General features: G+C 37.8%; 1 protein-coding gene and 2 non-coding genes across 3 annotated transcripts; 2 read left to right on the forward strand and 1 right to left on the reverse strand.

Annotated features, from left to right (window-relative positions):
• Positions 1 to 3: 3 nt before the first annotated feature.
• LOC133298111 (auxin response factor 11-like) lies at positions 4 to 1,858 on the reverse strand (the record flags this gene model as incomplete). The annotated part of the gene is given in 8 exon segments (XM_061497344.1): positions 4 to 124; positions 255 to 308; positions 310 to 343; positions 448 to 509; positions 600 to 769; positions 871 to 927; positions 1,164 to 1,259; positions 1,453 to 1,858. Coding segments are annotated over 8 exon segments (747 nt in total), but the record flags the coding sequence as incomplete, so codon positions are not given.
• A 9,010-nt stretch (positions 1,859 to 10,868) lies between these two features.
• On the forward strand, positions 10,869 to 10,975 carry LOC133298123 (small nucleolar RNA R71). The gene has a single exon (XR_009749741.1). It is a non-coding gene; the product is annotated as a small nucleolar RNA R71 (small nucleolar RNA).
• A 4,488-nt stretch (positions 10,976 to 15,463) lies between these two features.
• LOC133298124 (small nucleolar RNA R71) lies at positions 15,464 to 15,570 on the forward strand. Its single transcript, XR_009749742.1, has one exon. It is a non-coding gene; the product is annotated as a small nucleolar RNA R71 (small nucleolar RNA).
• The last annotated feature ends 420 nt before the right edge of the window (positions 15,571 to 15,990 follow it).

Consider the following 15,990-nt stretch of genomic DNA (forward strand, 5'->3'; position numbering starts at 1 on the left):
AGCATGAGATGCAGTTGCAAGAACTCCTAGATGCATGCTCTGACTAGAAATCACAGATGAAGGCATGCTGCTCTGAAGAGGAGCAAGACGCCTCACACCAACACGTAATTCTCCATTGTTCCCTCTATACACACAATTTTATTTAATTAAGGCTTGCATAGTCTGAATAGTTAAACTCTTATATGATTTTACAGTAGAAGATTTTCTGAACCATATGAGGGAAACCAAGAAAAAGGTAAACATCAAATGTATACCTTAGAAACACAAAAGTATCTCCAGCAACTAATCTCTTGGAAGTTGCAAAAGTTCCATCCAGTTGTGAGCAAGTGTCTGCGTGGCTGACCTGGAATAGAAAGGAAAATACATTCAAGGGTAAAACATAAGGCAAATTAGAACTATAAAGTTAAACCAGAAGGAGCCCAAATGAAAATTTGTCATGTCCTTCACCTCTAAATATATGCTTAAAGCGCCATTCATAACCATGAAGATCCTTTTGGTTGGGACATGTCCTGAACAAAATCAAGACATGGTTTTAGTAAACATCACCATGAAACAATCAAGATCTGGTACTGGAAACCAAAAACAACTTCAATAAAAACCAAACATATAGCATTACCAATGGTGGAAGGCATTCAGTTGCATGCTTCCTGAGAACAGAGAAACCACCATGTGTGCTGGTATCAGAGGCAGTTAAGACCTTGCAGAAGGAGTGAATTCTTGGCCTTGGAAGTTCAGCAGGGCATGGATCAGAGCTTGTAGGTTCAGCTTGCTAAGACATTTGTTCCATTAGAAATCTAAACAATGGGAGAAAATAATCTAAGGTTGACCAAGAAAAGTTTTGAGAATCAAAATGGGTAGCTACATCCTTACATTAGATTCCGGCACCAGAGTAATCTGTGCATAAATCTCATCCGTTTCTTGTTCAGCCTAAAAATGTCAAAATTCAAAGTAAGTTTTATTTTTTGCCTCCCCCAGATTACAGAATCACATAAAATATTAAATTATTAATGAGAAACTTAAAACCAAACAGTACATAGCAACCCCAGAAACCAAGATAATCATTTCACCATTTTCTCAGCAACCAAACAAGATTTTTTTCTTAAAATTTTTTTTTCATCAAGAAAAAAAGAAAGAGAAGAAGACTAGATCATGGAGAAAATTACCAGTAAATTGACGTTGACGACACGACAAAGGATCTTTGTAGGAAGTTTGAACAGTGGAATCCTCTGATTTAGTTCCTGATTTGTTGAAACTTCTAACTACAGCCGCAAAAAACATATAAAGTAAAAAAAGCAAGAAAAAAAATTAAAAAAAAAAACAGATAAAAAAGAAAAAGAATCTAACTTAACCAAGCATCATAGACCAACATTTTCAGACAATCTATGACCCCAAAAAAGAAAAAAGAAAAAAAGAAAAAAAAGAAATTGCAACTGTAAATAACGAAAAACTAACTTGTTCCATGTGTCCTTGAGGAAAATAGAAGACCCTTTGACCAGCATGAGGAACTTCCACATGAGGTCCAGCACATGCCTTCCATAGTTGTTCATAGAGCTTATCTTCTTCTTCACCACCACCAACAACACTAACACCACGATTCAACATCATTCATTCAGATGATAACCCAAAAAAGCTGTTCAGTTCAGAGCTTGAACCTCTGTCATCATCATCATCATCTTCATTATATGGGCATGCAAAATTGTAATCGTCATCATCATGTCATGGTGTCACAGATGAAACTGAATTGATTGATGAATAAGCGTTATCATTGAATTTATGAAAAGAAAACAGCTTTTGGAATCGTGTCTGCTATGCTTCCTTCTGCAACCGTTACAGAACTTTTTCTTCTTCTTCTTCTTCTTCTCTCTCTCTTCTCTTTCTTTGTGTAAGGAAACGGCGTTTCTTGGTATCAACCCCACATAACTACTCCGTTGGGTGGTGGTGTCCAATTTATATAACAAGACCATGTTTTTTTGTTGTTTTTTTTTATGGAATTTATTTATTTAATTTCTTTTTTCTTTTTTAAGAGTTGTTTCATTCACCTTGAGGCGAAAGTGCTCCACTGTTCCCTTTATCTGTTTCTAGTTTAAAAAATAAAATAAAATGAATTCATCCGTTTTCAATTTGAAACTGTTTACTTATAAATAAGAGTTAAATTTTCTTCTTCTTTCTTTTAGGTAATAAATTATAGTGGCGACTGGTATGTTAAACGTCACGGTGTACTTAGAAGGACAGGGAGTGGCTAAAAATTTAGCTCCATTAAAATAGCTTTTTTTTGGAGTTACCCGACCCTAATTATCTCTTTGAGACGAGTTGGCTCAACTCCGGTATCCCCACGAGCTTCGACTCTTTGAGCCGGCTATGAGACTAATCCGGAGTGCGGAAAATAGTGATGGCTAAAGGTTCAGCCCCCTGCCCAAAAATGCATTTAGCGGGAATCGAACACATATCCAACCCCACTAACTCAGCGCTAAGTTAGCTCCATTAAAATAGCTTCTAATTATGGTATAGTTTTAAGGATAAAAATGGTCTAAAAAGAAAAATAAAATAAAAAAACTATATTAATTCGAATCAAATTAAAAGAATTGTATTTTTTTAAATTATTTCAAGAACCCAACCAATTTTTCAATCTTAAAACGAATCAAATCACTTTATGTTCGGATTAAAAATTGAACCAAACCTTATCCACTCCCAAAAGTTAAAAAATTAAATGAACTGAACTGAATCATAAATTAAACCAAATCATGTTATATTTTTTCAAATTAATTCAAGAAACAAACAATTTTGTATAAATCAGTTCAAACAACCGAATCATTTTTTATGGTGCAATTCCATATAAAAAAGCAAATCAAATCGAATTGTGCATCCCTAATTAAAATAGGTTATTTAACTTGCAAGAGTGGCCAGATTCAAAATTTTGATTTCCCAACTGGTTGATTAATTATCCCACAAACCCAATTCAAGCTTATTGAAACTCTGCAAGGGCAGATTTCGTAAAACTATTTTTTCTATCCCACAACTCTACTTAAAATCTTTAATCAAGGGAGAACAATCTCCACTTAAATCAATAATTGTTGGCAATTTAGCCTCAAAGAATGTTATGATCTTTAGCATTTTTCTAAGCAACAAGACAAGTCTCAAGCACTGCCCTGAATTGCTGCCACGTCGCCATATATAGACTATGGGCCTATGGCTACTTAAGGATTTTATACAATTGAAAAGAGCACAACTCCCGAATGATAAATGGTCTGTTTGGAAAATATCACATCCCTTTTATATGTGTACGATGAATACCTGAAATTAGAGGGGGGGGTGGGTTGTGAATTATAAGTCCAATGGAGATTGGGTTAGACCATACGCACTTGAACCTAGGGGTGGCAATATGGGTTGAGCCCGGCGGGTCAACCCGCCAACCCGCCAAAACGGGACGGGTTGGGTTGAGATTTTCAACCCACCAACCCACCTCAACCCGCCCCGCCTAGAAGTGGGTCAAAACGGGTTCAACCCGCCGCGGGGCGGGTTGACCCGCCGGGTTTTAAATTTTTTTATTTTTTTTATTTTTTTACAATTAGGTAGTATTTCATTAGTATTTAAATTTTTGTGATATTCAATTTTTTTTTATCTTAGTACTTTCTAGAAAAAATAAAGAATAACTATTTTATTTATGACAAATGTTATCTATTTATAAATTCCTAAAGAATGTTTGACAAATATTAGTATACATTTAAGATTGAAACTAAAAAAAATATAGAGAAATGTGAAATAAAATAAAATAATATTAAAAAAATTCATAAAATATAATTTATTTTTGAATTTTAATTAAATTTTTATTAATTGGCGGGTTGGTGGGTTGACCCGCCAACCCGCCAACCCACCATAAAACGGGGTGGGTTCATTTTTACAACCCATATTTTTTGGCGGGTCAACCCGCCCCGCCCCGTTTTTAGCGGGTTGGTGGCGGGGCGGGGCGGGTCGGGGCGGGTCAACCCAAATTGCCACCCCTACTTGAACCGGCTTTTTGACCTTAGTAGGTTAATTTTCATAAGGTTTTACCGGAATAATTTCTTGATCAAAAGTATTACTTATATAATGCATAACGACGCGGTACCATAGGAATCACGTTAGGACGTGACACTTTAGCAACCACGTTCTTTGCATTTGTTCCTGACGACTGGAACGTGATACCCTGACAATCACGTCCTATTCCCAAGACTACTGGAACGTGATACCCTGGCAATCACGTCCTATTTCCAAGACGCGGTACACTCTCAGCCGCGTGTCAGTGCGTCCCATCCCAAAAAAAAATCAATAGAAAGCGGTAGTGTATATGCCGCGTTCCAAGTTACAAGTCAAGTCGGAGTCAAGCACATATATATGTTTCACCTAAAATGTAGGCATATTGATATATTCATTGTAAAAGAGTTCATAAAATCCAATAAATCAAATAGTACCCAATCTTATATCCCTGTTTTGTGTTTGGTCTGCTTTCCTGATTTCCAATATGTGAAAGAAACAATTTAATCCAAAATTTTAACGTGATGAGTGAGAGTTTTTTTAATGATTTATATTAAGGTAAACAAAAAAAATAGAATCTATGCAAAATTCATACTTCAAGCCCAAAGGGCTTTCGTATGAGTGAGTGTGTAAGTGAATAACTTGTTACTTTTATTGGATTTTTGGAACTCTTTTACCGTGAATATATCAATATGTCTAAATTTTAGGTGAAATATATATATATGCTTGACTCTGACTTGAATTGTAACCTGGAACGCGACTTATACATTACCGCTTCCTGTTGAATTCTTTTTGGGATGGGACACACTGACACGCGGCTGAGAGTGTACCGCGTCTTGGGAATAGGACGTGATTGCCAAGGTATCACGTTCCAGTAGTCTTGGGAATAGGACGTGATTGCCAGGGTATCACGTTTCAGTCGTCAGGAACAAATGCAAAGGACGCGGTTGCTAAAGTGTCACGTCCTAACGTGATTCCCATGGTACCACGTCGTTATGCATTATATAGGTAATACTTTTGATCAAGAAATTATTCCGGTAAAACTTTATCAAAATCAACCTACTAAGGTCAAAAAGCCCACTTGAACCTGATCCAATAACAAGTTAGATTTTGAGAAAAGATTGTTTTGTGAGATGCTTAAGCAGATTTCTTCTGCGGAATAGAGTTTGATGTTTGGTTGCTTTAATTAGCTAGGACAAATGTAGGGTACCAACAAGATGGTCATATATTGGCTTCAAGTCCTTGTTATATAGTTGTTGATTGTCTTGCTTATGCTATCTTAGTATGAAAATTTTTAACCTCATTGGTGGAATGAAGTGACTTTTGTAGACTATCTCGTATGGAATAGGTTTAGATCAATACCCTACAAATTTTTACATATATATATATATATAGAGAGGATATTCTAACTACCAAAAATTCTTACTACTAACTTACTACCCATCACATCACCATTGGATCAAAGAGAGAATGTTAAAAAATTTCTGAAGAGAGAGAAAATGTTAATCTAATGGTGATTAGATAGGTAGTAAGTTGGTAGTAGAAAATTTTGGTAGTGAGAATATATCTCCTTCTATATATATATATATATATATATATATATATATATATATGGGCTTATCGTTTTTCAAGTTGCTTGAGATAACTTTATCTCCGGCTACGAAATCATAATCGTACAAAGATGGATCAATGGTGATAAAGGAATAGAGCAAAAATGAAATCATAATCATTCAAAGGTGAATCAATTAATATAAGGAAATAAAAAAATGACATAGTTTTTGAGTGGACGGATATAAGTATATCTCAAGCTGCTTGAGAAAAAATTATTTCTATATATATATATATATATATATATATATATATATATATAAGGGTAGGATTCTTTGACACCAGTATCAAAAAAGATCAATGGTGTCACATGCTTACAAATCAGAGTCATTGGATGCACGAAAATCAGGATCAATGACTTCCTAAATTATAACTGTTGGATGCACGGAAATCAACAGTTGAGATATGGTGTAAGACTTATTAGTCTTACATCGGTGTAAAATGATCCTGATCCTATATATATATATATATATATATATATATATATATATATATATATATAGGGATTTACATTTCTGCAGCTGTTGTACGTGCAGCAATCAAATACTTGCCATATATATACGTGTAAGAATTAAATGCAGGGAAATCATAATCATACAAAAGATAAAAGCATTAAATGTGGAGAATCATAACCATACACCTGTCATTGCTGTACGCAAAGCGGCTGCAGAAATGATTTTACCATATATATATATATATAATATCATTTGACACCGTTGTCAAACTAAAAAGTTTCACATCAAATCTTAGTCATTAATTTCCGTCAATATAATGGTAATAATTTATTGTGAATTAATAATTAATTAATAAGAGTGACCTAATAAATTATACCCATTAGATTTACAAAATCAATAATTAAGATTTGATGACAAAGGATCATGCCCATATATATGTATAAAAGCTTACAAATTTGAATCAATCAATAAATTCAGAAGTGAAGGATACTTTTCAAATTAGGACAATCTGTTGTGGACCCATATAAGGCCCATATATTTGAGAGGCCCAACAAAGGATGGATTGTTGAACAACATACATATAGCAGATCGGGCCCAAGGGAAGGAGGCCCAAATGGTTCAAACCCTAAGGTAAGTACTATAAATAGGAGCTAAAGACAACAGATATGAACTAATCTCTCTCTACTATTATTACGCAATCATAGTGCACACACCACCGCTATTTTGGCTAAGGCATCATAATCGTGTACAGTGATTTGCTACCCTCAAGATACGTAGTTTATAGGTATCTAGAGAGAACACAAGATCTGATATTGATCCATTAGCCCTTGGCTAGACATCTCTGTCATACTGACAGAACATTGGCGTCATCTGTGAGGATATCGAATATTTGAAATCTCACAAAAAAACATGGCACATATGTTGCAAAATCGGCAAGTATACCGTTCGTTTCAAGTAATAAAAGTGATAAGTGTTGGGTGGTTTGCTGATGGTGGAAAAATATAAGTTCTGATAGGGGACGTTCCTCTGTTCTTGCAGAACACAGATTCGTCCCTTAGTTCCCACCTAAGTGCGCAAGTGCACGCATCAAGTAATAAAGGGAGTATTAATGCCCAAATTATCGTTCCCACGAGGATAGAGTGCTAATTATTGTTTTATCACTATTTATAAAGAATGAAAATGAGAAGAAAAGTTAGTAAATGAACTGTTTGGTCAAACGTTCCCTACTGTCTTGACAACGTTCCTCAGGAACAGTAGGTTCAATCTGATGGAAAACAGTTGCTCGCTGCGTTATGTATGTGATCCTTCCAGTTTAGAAGAAGGTGAGATAATAATCATTGGAGTTTTTATAAGTACTAAATAAAATAAAATAACAACTACTAAAACAGAAATAACTATAATCAAGAGACAACAGGGTGGTGGTTAAAACAGTTTAACAGAAGGAACAGATTCACTGCTTCACTCTTAAAGGGGTTGTTTTCCCTGCTCAAGACTTAGCACCTTTTGGTTTTGTCCCAGTTTCTTTGCCTGCCAACTCTGATTCCTCAGCTCATGGTCTAGATGGCTCACAAGTTTCCATATTCCTATGGCTCCCTTGACTCCAATAGGTACTTAGTTCAGAACCTTAAAATGGACGAGTTGGCCCCTTATTCCTAAGGTGACCAGTAGCGTTTTTGCCATGACATCTACCTTCCCCCAATGGCTAAGCTGTCTGAAATCCCTTCCTTAAGGAAGTTCCTTTCCCAGTATGTACCCAATTTCCATTGGCGCACAATGAATATAGCTTACTTAGCCAAAGAAATACAAAAAGCTTCGGTTAAGAGTTTTAAAAACAGTTCTTTAGGAGGTTCACAGTTTACCCGTTTCACAGATAGTTCAGCTCATGGCTGATAGTTTAAACATAATTATTCTCAACTGAGATCACATAGACCCGAGATTCAGTCAAGAGATAACGATTGGAACGAAGAGAAAAACACTTATATTAATTTAAAAGAGAGTTTACAAAAAGAAACAGAAAATGGAGAAAGATGGGTATTTGCTCGTGAGGAGTCTTGATGGTTGTTTACAGAGAAGAGAAGAAGGGTTGTCACTTAACTACAGTTACAACTTAAAATTAAACTAAGTTACGAACTACTACTAAGTGATCTCTTCTTTTCGGACTGCAAACCCTCCAGGATTCGATGATGTTTTTGTGTGAGGGTGGTCCTATTTATAGCTGTAAGAGGAGTGGCAAGACTGTAATTCCTTTGGAGCTAGTTGCTTGAATGAGGGGACGGGACTGTGGCAGCAGAGTGTGAAGCTTGCATGAATTGCTGGATGGAACAGGATTTGGTGATGATTAGTCGTTGTTTGCAGACCTTCCCATGCTTTGCTTTTGTTTTCAGCCAATGAGAACTCTTGATTCTCTGCTCTTCACGTTTTCAGCTGCTCAGTTGGTGCACGGCCTTGCTTTTTAGAAGTCTTTAACTCTACGTTACCTGCAAAGTGTACAGAAGCATTAAATGAATGGAGCAGGTGCATTAAATGCATCTTAGTCCGTTCCCCTTTTAATATATTTTAAAGGAATACGTTACCATCTGTTCCCCCACTGTGTTTTTGTCACAAATGTGTAAAACGAGTGATTTTCATGCTGAAGTTGCTCATCAGATGAGGGAACGTATGGTATTTTACCATCAAAATGGGCTTAGATGGGAACAAATTTACGTCCCATCAAACACCCTAAAACTAAACTGTTGGTTGTCCTCAAACAACTCAGAAATATTGTATTGGTCTGCCTAATTTAAAAGAATAGTCATAACAGAAAGAAACTTGAGCCAGTGAGCAACCATGAACTTTTCAGAAAATGAACTACTCTCCATAGTAAACAATAAGAAAATTCTGTCCCCAGATAAGAGAAGGTTGCTGATCTTTTGTCTCACTGTCACTCATGGGTTGGTGTTTGCTCTGTCGATGTGATTCTTCAGAACTTGCCTTTCTGCTGCGTTCCTATGAAGTACAACTGTCTTCCGTTCCAAGGATTCTTTGATGGGTGAGTGTATGGAAATGTGGAAGAAGTGGTGGTCTGATTTGTGGGATCAAGGAACGTTTAGCTTTTATGCCTTTGAACTTGGACTTTTTCTATTTTGAGGGAACACCTTGTCTTGAACCTTATTCCCCCTTTGGAGGAAGGTTTTCTGGTTTTTCTAGAATTCTTTTGAATGGATGTTCCCCTTTTTCTTTGTTTTTTCTTCTGTCCTTTTTTTGTTCATTGTTGAGTACGTTCCTTGTTCTTTCTGATTGACCAGATGGTGTATGATGGAGGTGAGGTGAATGTGTGATTCTGTTTTGATCCTTGACAACAGAATTCATCTGTCTTCAGCAGTACTTACAGCATTAAGGCAAGCTGAGAAGTTTCATTGTGGTTACACCTCAGGAACGCTCTCAGAAGTAGGTATTTGGCATTTTTTCGTTCCTTACCAGTTTGAGTTCACACAGATCAGCTTCTTTCAAAAATCTCAGGATTAAATTCCCTGCACTATTTCTATTTTCAAGTACTCAGAGAAAGAACAAGCATGATTAGTCAGTGACTTTGTGTTTCATGTATGTTAGTTAATCCAAAAGAATTGGGCAGTCTTAATACTATAACTGAAATGCATGCATATACCAAACAGTTTGATCAAAAAAAGGTCTTTTCTCATTGCAAAAAAAAGATTAATTACACGGGAACGGAAAGGAAAAGAAATTGAAACATAACTGAAAATAAACTAAGCTAAGATAGATAGGAGGGTTTTCTTGGGATTGTGTGGTCAGGGACCACCCCAAAACTACGTTCCTGGAAGGGAACGTACTTTATTTAGACTTTTTGGAGAGGAACATCAGACGTTCCCTCCTTTTTGGGAGCTATGTGGTTATGGATAACTACCCCAAAACTTTGCTCTTTGTCAGAGAGCAAATGTATCTACTGGGTTTCCTCCCAGTCAGCGCTTAGTTTAATGTCTTTAGCTAGACATGGTACTTACCTCTCAAGGGGTTTCAGAAATGGTTGAGGGGACCTCAGTGTCCCCTGGTAGTGATCCTGGTGTTCGGGTTTGAAGGTTGGCAGCAATCTGCCCCAGATGGGACTCAATGTTCCTGACCACTACATCATTCCTGGTGACATATTCCTTGACATAATTTTCCTGGGTGTTGATGCGTTGGTCATCTCTGTGGAACGGAACGTAGTTGTTTCTTCTTTGTTCAAACGTTCCACTGCTGCTACCTTGCTGATACTGCTGCTGATTGTTGTTGAATGGTCTCTGGTTAATGGGTGGCCTCCATTGGGTGTTGTGGTTCTGATCCTTAATGATAGTTCCTCCAGGGCTTGAATGTGTATTTCGTCCTGCTTGTTGATTGTCTCTGGTGAAGTTCCTATTGCCAAAATTTTCTGCATAACACACCAATGCAGTGGATGAGCAGTCTGTTGAGTCATGAAGGTCACCACAGGCTGAGCATGGTTCTGTTTCAGTTGCTGTGAGTTGAAAGACTTCCATCCTTGGTGCTGCTTGGTCAGCTCTCAGGTTCTTCACTTCATTCATGAGTGATGCCAGCTGGGCTTCCATGGCTGTTTGTTTATCCAGTTCTAGCATGTCTGGCTTCCTCACTGGGCTCACTCTGTCTATTGGCCATTGGAGACATCTTTCAGCAGTCCCTTCTATGATTTCGTACCTTGATTCAAGTGTTCCTGTAAAGAAATATCCTCCTACAGCAAAATCTAGGTGAGATTGAGAAGTATGGTCAAGTCCGTTATAGAAATATTGTAACACTCCCCAACTCTCTACCCCATGGTTTGGACATTTTCTTATGATGTCCTTATATCTCTCCCATGCTTCATAGAGATTTTCTCCATAAAACATTCTGAAGTTAGAGATTTCAGCTCTAACATCAGCTTGTCGAGACATTGGAAGAAACCTCTCTACGAACTTGTTAGAGAGTTCTTCCCATGTGTGGATTGATCCAGGGGTGAGAGTTTTAATCCATGTTTTAGCTTTTAAGCCCAAGGAGTGAAGGAACAACCTCATTCTCATGTTCTCCTCTGTTACACCCTCAGCTTTAAAATTATCACACATATCTTGGAATGTTGTGAGGTGTGTGTAAGGATCTTCTGCAGGGAGTCTATTGAAGACCCCTGCTTCCCTAATCATGTGGAATATGATAGGTTTTAGTTCAAAATTTGGTGCTACAGGGGGAAAGATTACTCCCTATCCGGTCTTTTCCTGAAAGGAGCAGCCAAAGTTCTGAAGTTTTGTTCAGGGGGAACTTCTTCATTGTTATTATTGTGATCAGCTATGTTTTCAGGAAATTCTTCCCTGATTCCTTCTTCTTCTATGGAGTGTACGTTCTGGCTCAGGATCAAAGAGAAACTCAGGTACTTCAATGAAGTGGTCAGAGTCTGTTTCAAATTCTTTACTCATAAACCAATAGCACATGGTATATATATGTACAGCAGATTCAACGATAAAGAGAAAAAAATAAAAGTAAAGTCAGATATACAGTATAAGTGTTAGAAAAAATGATAAGAACAACAGTTAGTGTTTATATCCCCGGCAACAGCCCCAAAAACTTGTTGGGTGGTTTGCTGATGGTGGAATAATATAAGTTCTGATAGGGGACGTTCCTCTGTTCTTGCAGAACACAGATTCGTACCTTAGTTCCAACCCAAGTGCGCAAGTGCACGCATCAAGTAATAAATGGAGTGTTAATGCCCAAATTATTTTTCCCACGAGGATAGAGTGCTAATTATGGTTTTATGACTGTTTATAAAGAATGAAAATGAGAAGAAAAGTTAGTAAATGAACTGTCTGGTCAAACGTTCCCTACTGTCTTGACAACGTTCCTCAGGAACAGTAGGTTGAATCTGATGGCAAACAGTTGCTTGTTGCGTTATGTATGTGATCCTTCTTGTTTAGAAGAAGGTGAGATAATAATCATTGGAGTTTTTATAAGTACTAAATAAAATAAAATAACAACTACTAAAACAAAAATAACTATAATCAAGAGACAAGAGGGTGGTGGTTAAAACAGTTTAACAGAAGGAACGGATTCACTGCTTCACTCTTAAAGGGGCTGTTTTCTCTACTCAAGACTTATCACCCTTTGGCTTTGTCCCAGTTTCTTTGCCTGCCAACTCTGATTCCTCAGCTCATTGTCTAGATGGCTCACAAGTTTCCATATTCCTATGGCTCCCTTGACTCCAACAGGTACTTAGTTCAGAACCTTAAAATGGACGAGTTGGCCCCTTATTCCTAAGGTGACCAGTAGCGTTTTTGCCATGACATCTACCTTCCCCCAATGGCTAAGCTGTCTGAAATCCCTTCCTTAAGGAAGTTCCTTTCCCAGTATGTACCCAATTTCCATTGGCGCACAATGAATATAGCTTACTTAGCCAAAGAAATACAAAAAGCTTCGGTTAAGAGTTTTGAAAACAGTTCTTTAAGATGTTCACAGTTTACCCGTTCCACAGATAGTTCAGCTCATGGCTGATAGTTTAAACATAATTATTCTCAACTGAGATCACATATACCCGAGATTCAGTAAAGAGATAACGATTGGAACGAAGAGAAAAACACTTATATTAATTTAAAAGACAGTTTACAAAAAGAAACAGAAAATGGAGAAAGATGGGTATTTGCTCGTGAGGAGTCTTGATGTTGTTTACAGAGAAGAGAAGAGGGGTTGTCACTTAACTACAGTTACAACTTAAAAGTAAACTAAGTTACTAACTACTACTAAGTGATCTCTTCCTTTCGGACTGCAAACCCTCCAGGATTCGATGATGTTTTTGTGTGAGGGTGGTCCTATTTATAGCTGTAAGAGGAGTGGCAAGACTGTAATTCCTTTGGAGCTAGTTGCTTGAATGAGGGGACGGGACTGTGGAAGCAGAGTGTGAAGCTTGCGTGAATTGCTGGATGGAACATGAGTTGGTGATGATTAGTCATTGTTTGCAGACCTTCCCATGCTTTGCTTTTGTTTTCAGCCAATGAGAACTCTTGATTCTCTGCTCTTCACGTTTCCAGCTGCTCAGTTGGTGCACCGCCTTGCTTTTTAGAAGTCTTTAACTCTACGTTACCTACAAAGTGTACAGAAGCATTAAATGAATGGAGCAGGTGCATTAAATGTGTCTTAGTCCATTCCCCTTTTAATATATTTTAAAGGAATACGTTACCATCTGTTCCCCCACTGTGTTTTTGTCACACATGTGTAAAACGAGTGATTTTCATGCTGAAGTTGCTCATCAGATGAGGGAACGTATGGTATTTTGCCATCAAAATGGGCTTAGATGGGAACGAATTTACGTCCCATCAAAAACGCCAAAACTAAACTGTTGGTTGTCCTCAAACAACTCAGAAATATTGTATTTGTCTGCCCAATTTAAAAGAATAGTCATAACAGAAAGAAACTTGAGCCAGTGAGTAACCATGAACTTTTCAGAAAATGAACTACTCTCCATAGTAAACAGTAAGAAAATTTTGTCCCTAGATAAGAGAAGGTTGTTGATCTTTTGTCTCACTGTCACTCATGGGTTGGTGTTTGCTCTGTCGATGTGATTCTTCAGAACTTGCCTTTCTGCTGCGTTCCTATGAAGTACAGCTGTCTTCCGTTCCAAGGATTCTTTGATGGGTGAGTGTATGGAAATGTGGAAGAAGTGGTGGTCTGATTTGTGGGATCGAGGAACGTTTAGCTTTTGTGCCTTTGAACTTGGACTTTTTCTGTTTTGAGGGAACACCTTTTCTTGAACCTTTTCCCCCCCTTTGGTGGAATGTTTTCTGGTTTTTCTAGAATTCTTTTGAATGGTTGTTCCCCTTTTTCTTCTGTCCTTTTTTTTCATTGTTGAGTACGTTCCTTGTTCTTTCTGATTGACCAGATGGTGTATGATGGAGGTGAGGTGAATGTGTGATTCTGTTTTGATCCTTGACAGCAGAATTCATCTGTCTCCAGCAGTACTTACAACATTAAGGCAAGCTGAGAAGTTTCATTGTGGTTACACCTCAGGAACGCTCTCAGAAGTAGGTGTTTGGCATTTTTCCGTTCCTTACCAGTTTGAGTTCACATAGATCAGCTTCTTTCAAAATTCTGAGGATTAAATTCCCTGCACTGTTTCTATTTTCAAGTACTCAGAGAAAGAACAAGCACGATTAGTCAGTGACTTTGTGTTTCATGTATGTTAATTAATCCAAAAGAATTGGACAGTCTTAATACTATAACTGAAATGCATGCATATACCAAACAGTTTGATCACAAAAGGTCTTTTCTCATTGCAAAAAAAAAGATTAATTACACGAGAACGAAAAGGAAAAGAAATTAAAACATAACTGAAAATAAACTAAGCTAAGATAGATAGGAGGGTTTTCTTGGGATTGTGTGGTCAGGGACCACCCCAAAACTACGTTCCTGGAAAGGAATGTACTTTATTTGGACTTTTTGGAGAGAAACATCAGACGTTCCCTCCTTTTTGGGAGCTATGCGGTTATGGATAACCACCCCAAAACTTTGCTCTTTGTCAGAGAGCAAATGTATCTACTGGGTTTCCTCCCAGTCAGCGCTTAGTTTAATGTCTTTAGCTAGACATGGTACTTACCTCTCAAGGGGTTTCAGAAATGGTTGAGGGGACCTCAGTGTCCCCTGGTAGTGATCCTGGTGTTCATCTTTGAAGGTTGGCAGCAATCTGCCCCAGATGGGACTCTATGTTCCTGACCACTGCATCATTCCTGGTGACATATTCCTTGACATAATTTTCCAGGGTGTTGATGTGTTGGTCATCTCTGTGGAACGGAACGTAGTTGTTTCTTCTTTGTTCAAATGTTTCACTGCTGCTACCTTGCTGATACTGCTGCTGATTGTTGTTGAATGGTCTCTAGTTAATGGGTGGCCTCCATTGGGTGTTGTGGTTCTGATCCTTAATGATAGTTTCTCCAGGGCTTGAATATGTATTTCGTTCTGCCTTTTGATTGTCTCTGGTGAAGTTCCTATTGCCAAAATTTTCTGCATAACACACCAATGCAGTGGATGGGCAGTGTGTTGAGTCATGAAGGTCACCACAGGCTGAGCATGGTTCTATTTCAGTTGCTGTGAGTTGTAAGACTTCCATCCTTGGTGCTGCTTGGTCAGCTCTCAGGTTCTTCACTTCATTCATGAGTGATGCCAGCTGGGCTTCCATGGCTGTTTGTTTATCCAGTTCTAGCATGCCTGGCTTCCTCACTGGGCTCACTCTGTCTATTGGCCATTGGAGACATCTTTCAGCAGTCCCTTCTATGATTTCGTACCTTGATTCAAGTGTTCCTATAAAGAAATATCCTCCTGCAATAAAATCTAGGTGAGATTGAGAAGTATGGTCAAGTCCCTTAAAGAAATATTGTAACACTCCCCAACTCTCTACCCCATGGTTTGGACATTTTCTTATGATGTCCTTATATCTCTCCCATGCTTCATAGAGATTTTCTCCATAAAATATTCTGAAGTTAGATATTTCAGCTCTAACATCAGCTTGTCGAGACATTGGGAGAAACCTTTCTACGAACTTGTTAGAGAGTTCTTCCCATGTGTGGATTGATCTAGGGGTGAGAGTTTCCATCCATGTTTTAGCTTTTAAGCCCAAGGAGTGAATGAACAACCTCATTCTCATGCTCTCCTCTGTTACACCCTCAGCTTTAAAATTATCACAAATATCTTGGAATGTTGTGAGGTGTGTGTAAGGATCTTCTGCAGGGAGTCCATTGAAGACCCCTGCTTCCCTAATCATGTGGAATATGATAGGTTTTAGTTCAAAATTTGGTGCTACAGGGGGAAGGATTACTCCCCTATGTGGTCTTTTCCTGAAAGGAGCAGCCAAAGTTCTAAAGTTTTGTTCAGGGGGAACCTCTTCATTGTTATTATTGTGATAAGCTATGTTTTCAGGAAATTC

Source organism: Gastrolobium bilobum, unplaced genomic scaffold, assembly GCF_033153095.1.
Source record: "Gastrolobium bilobum isolate Gb01-03AN ecotype WA unplaced genomic scaffold, APGP_CSIRO_Gbil_v1 utg45536, whole genome shotgun sequence".
Classification (NCBI taxonomy): Eukaryota; Viridiplantae; Streptophyta; class Magnoliopsida; order Fabales; family Fabaceae; genus Gastrolobium; species Gastrolobium bilobum.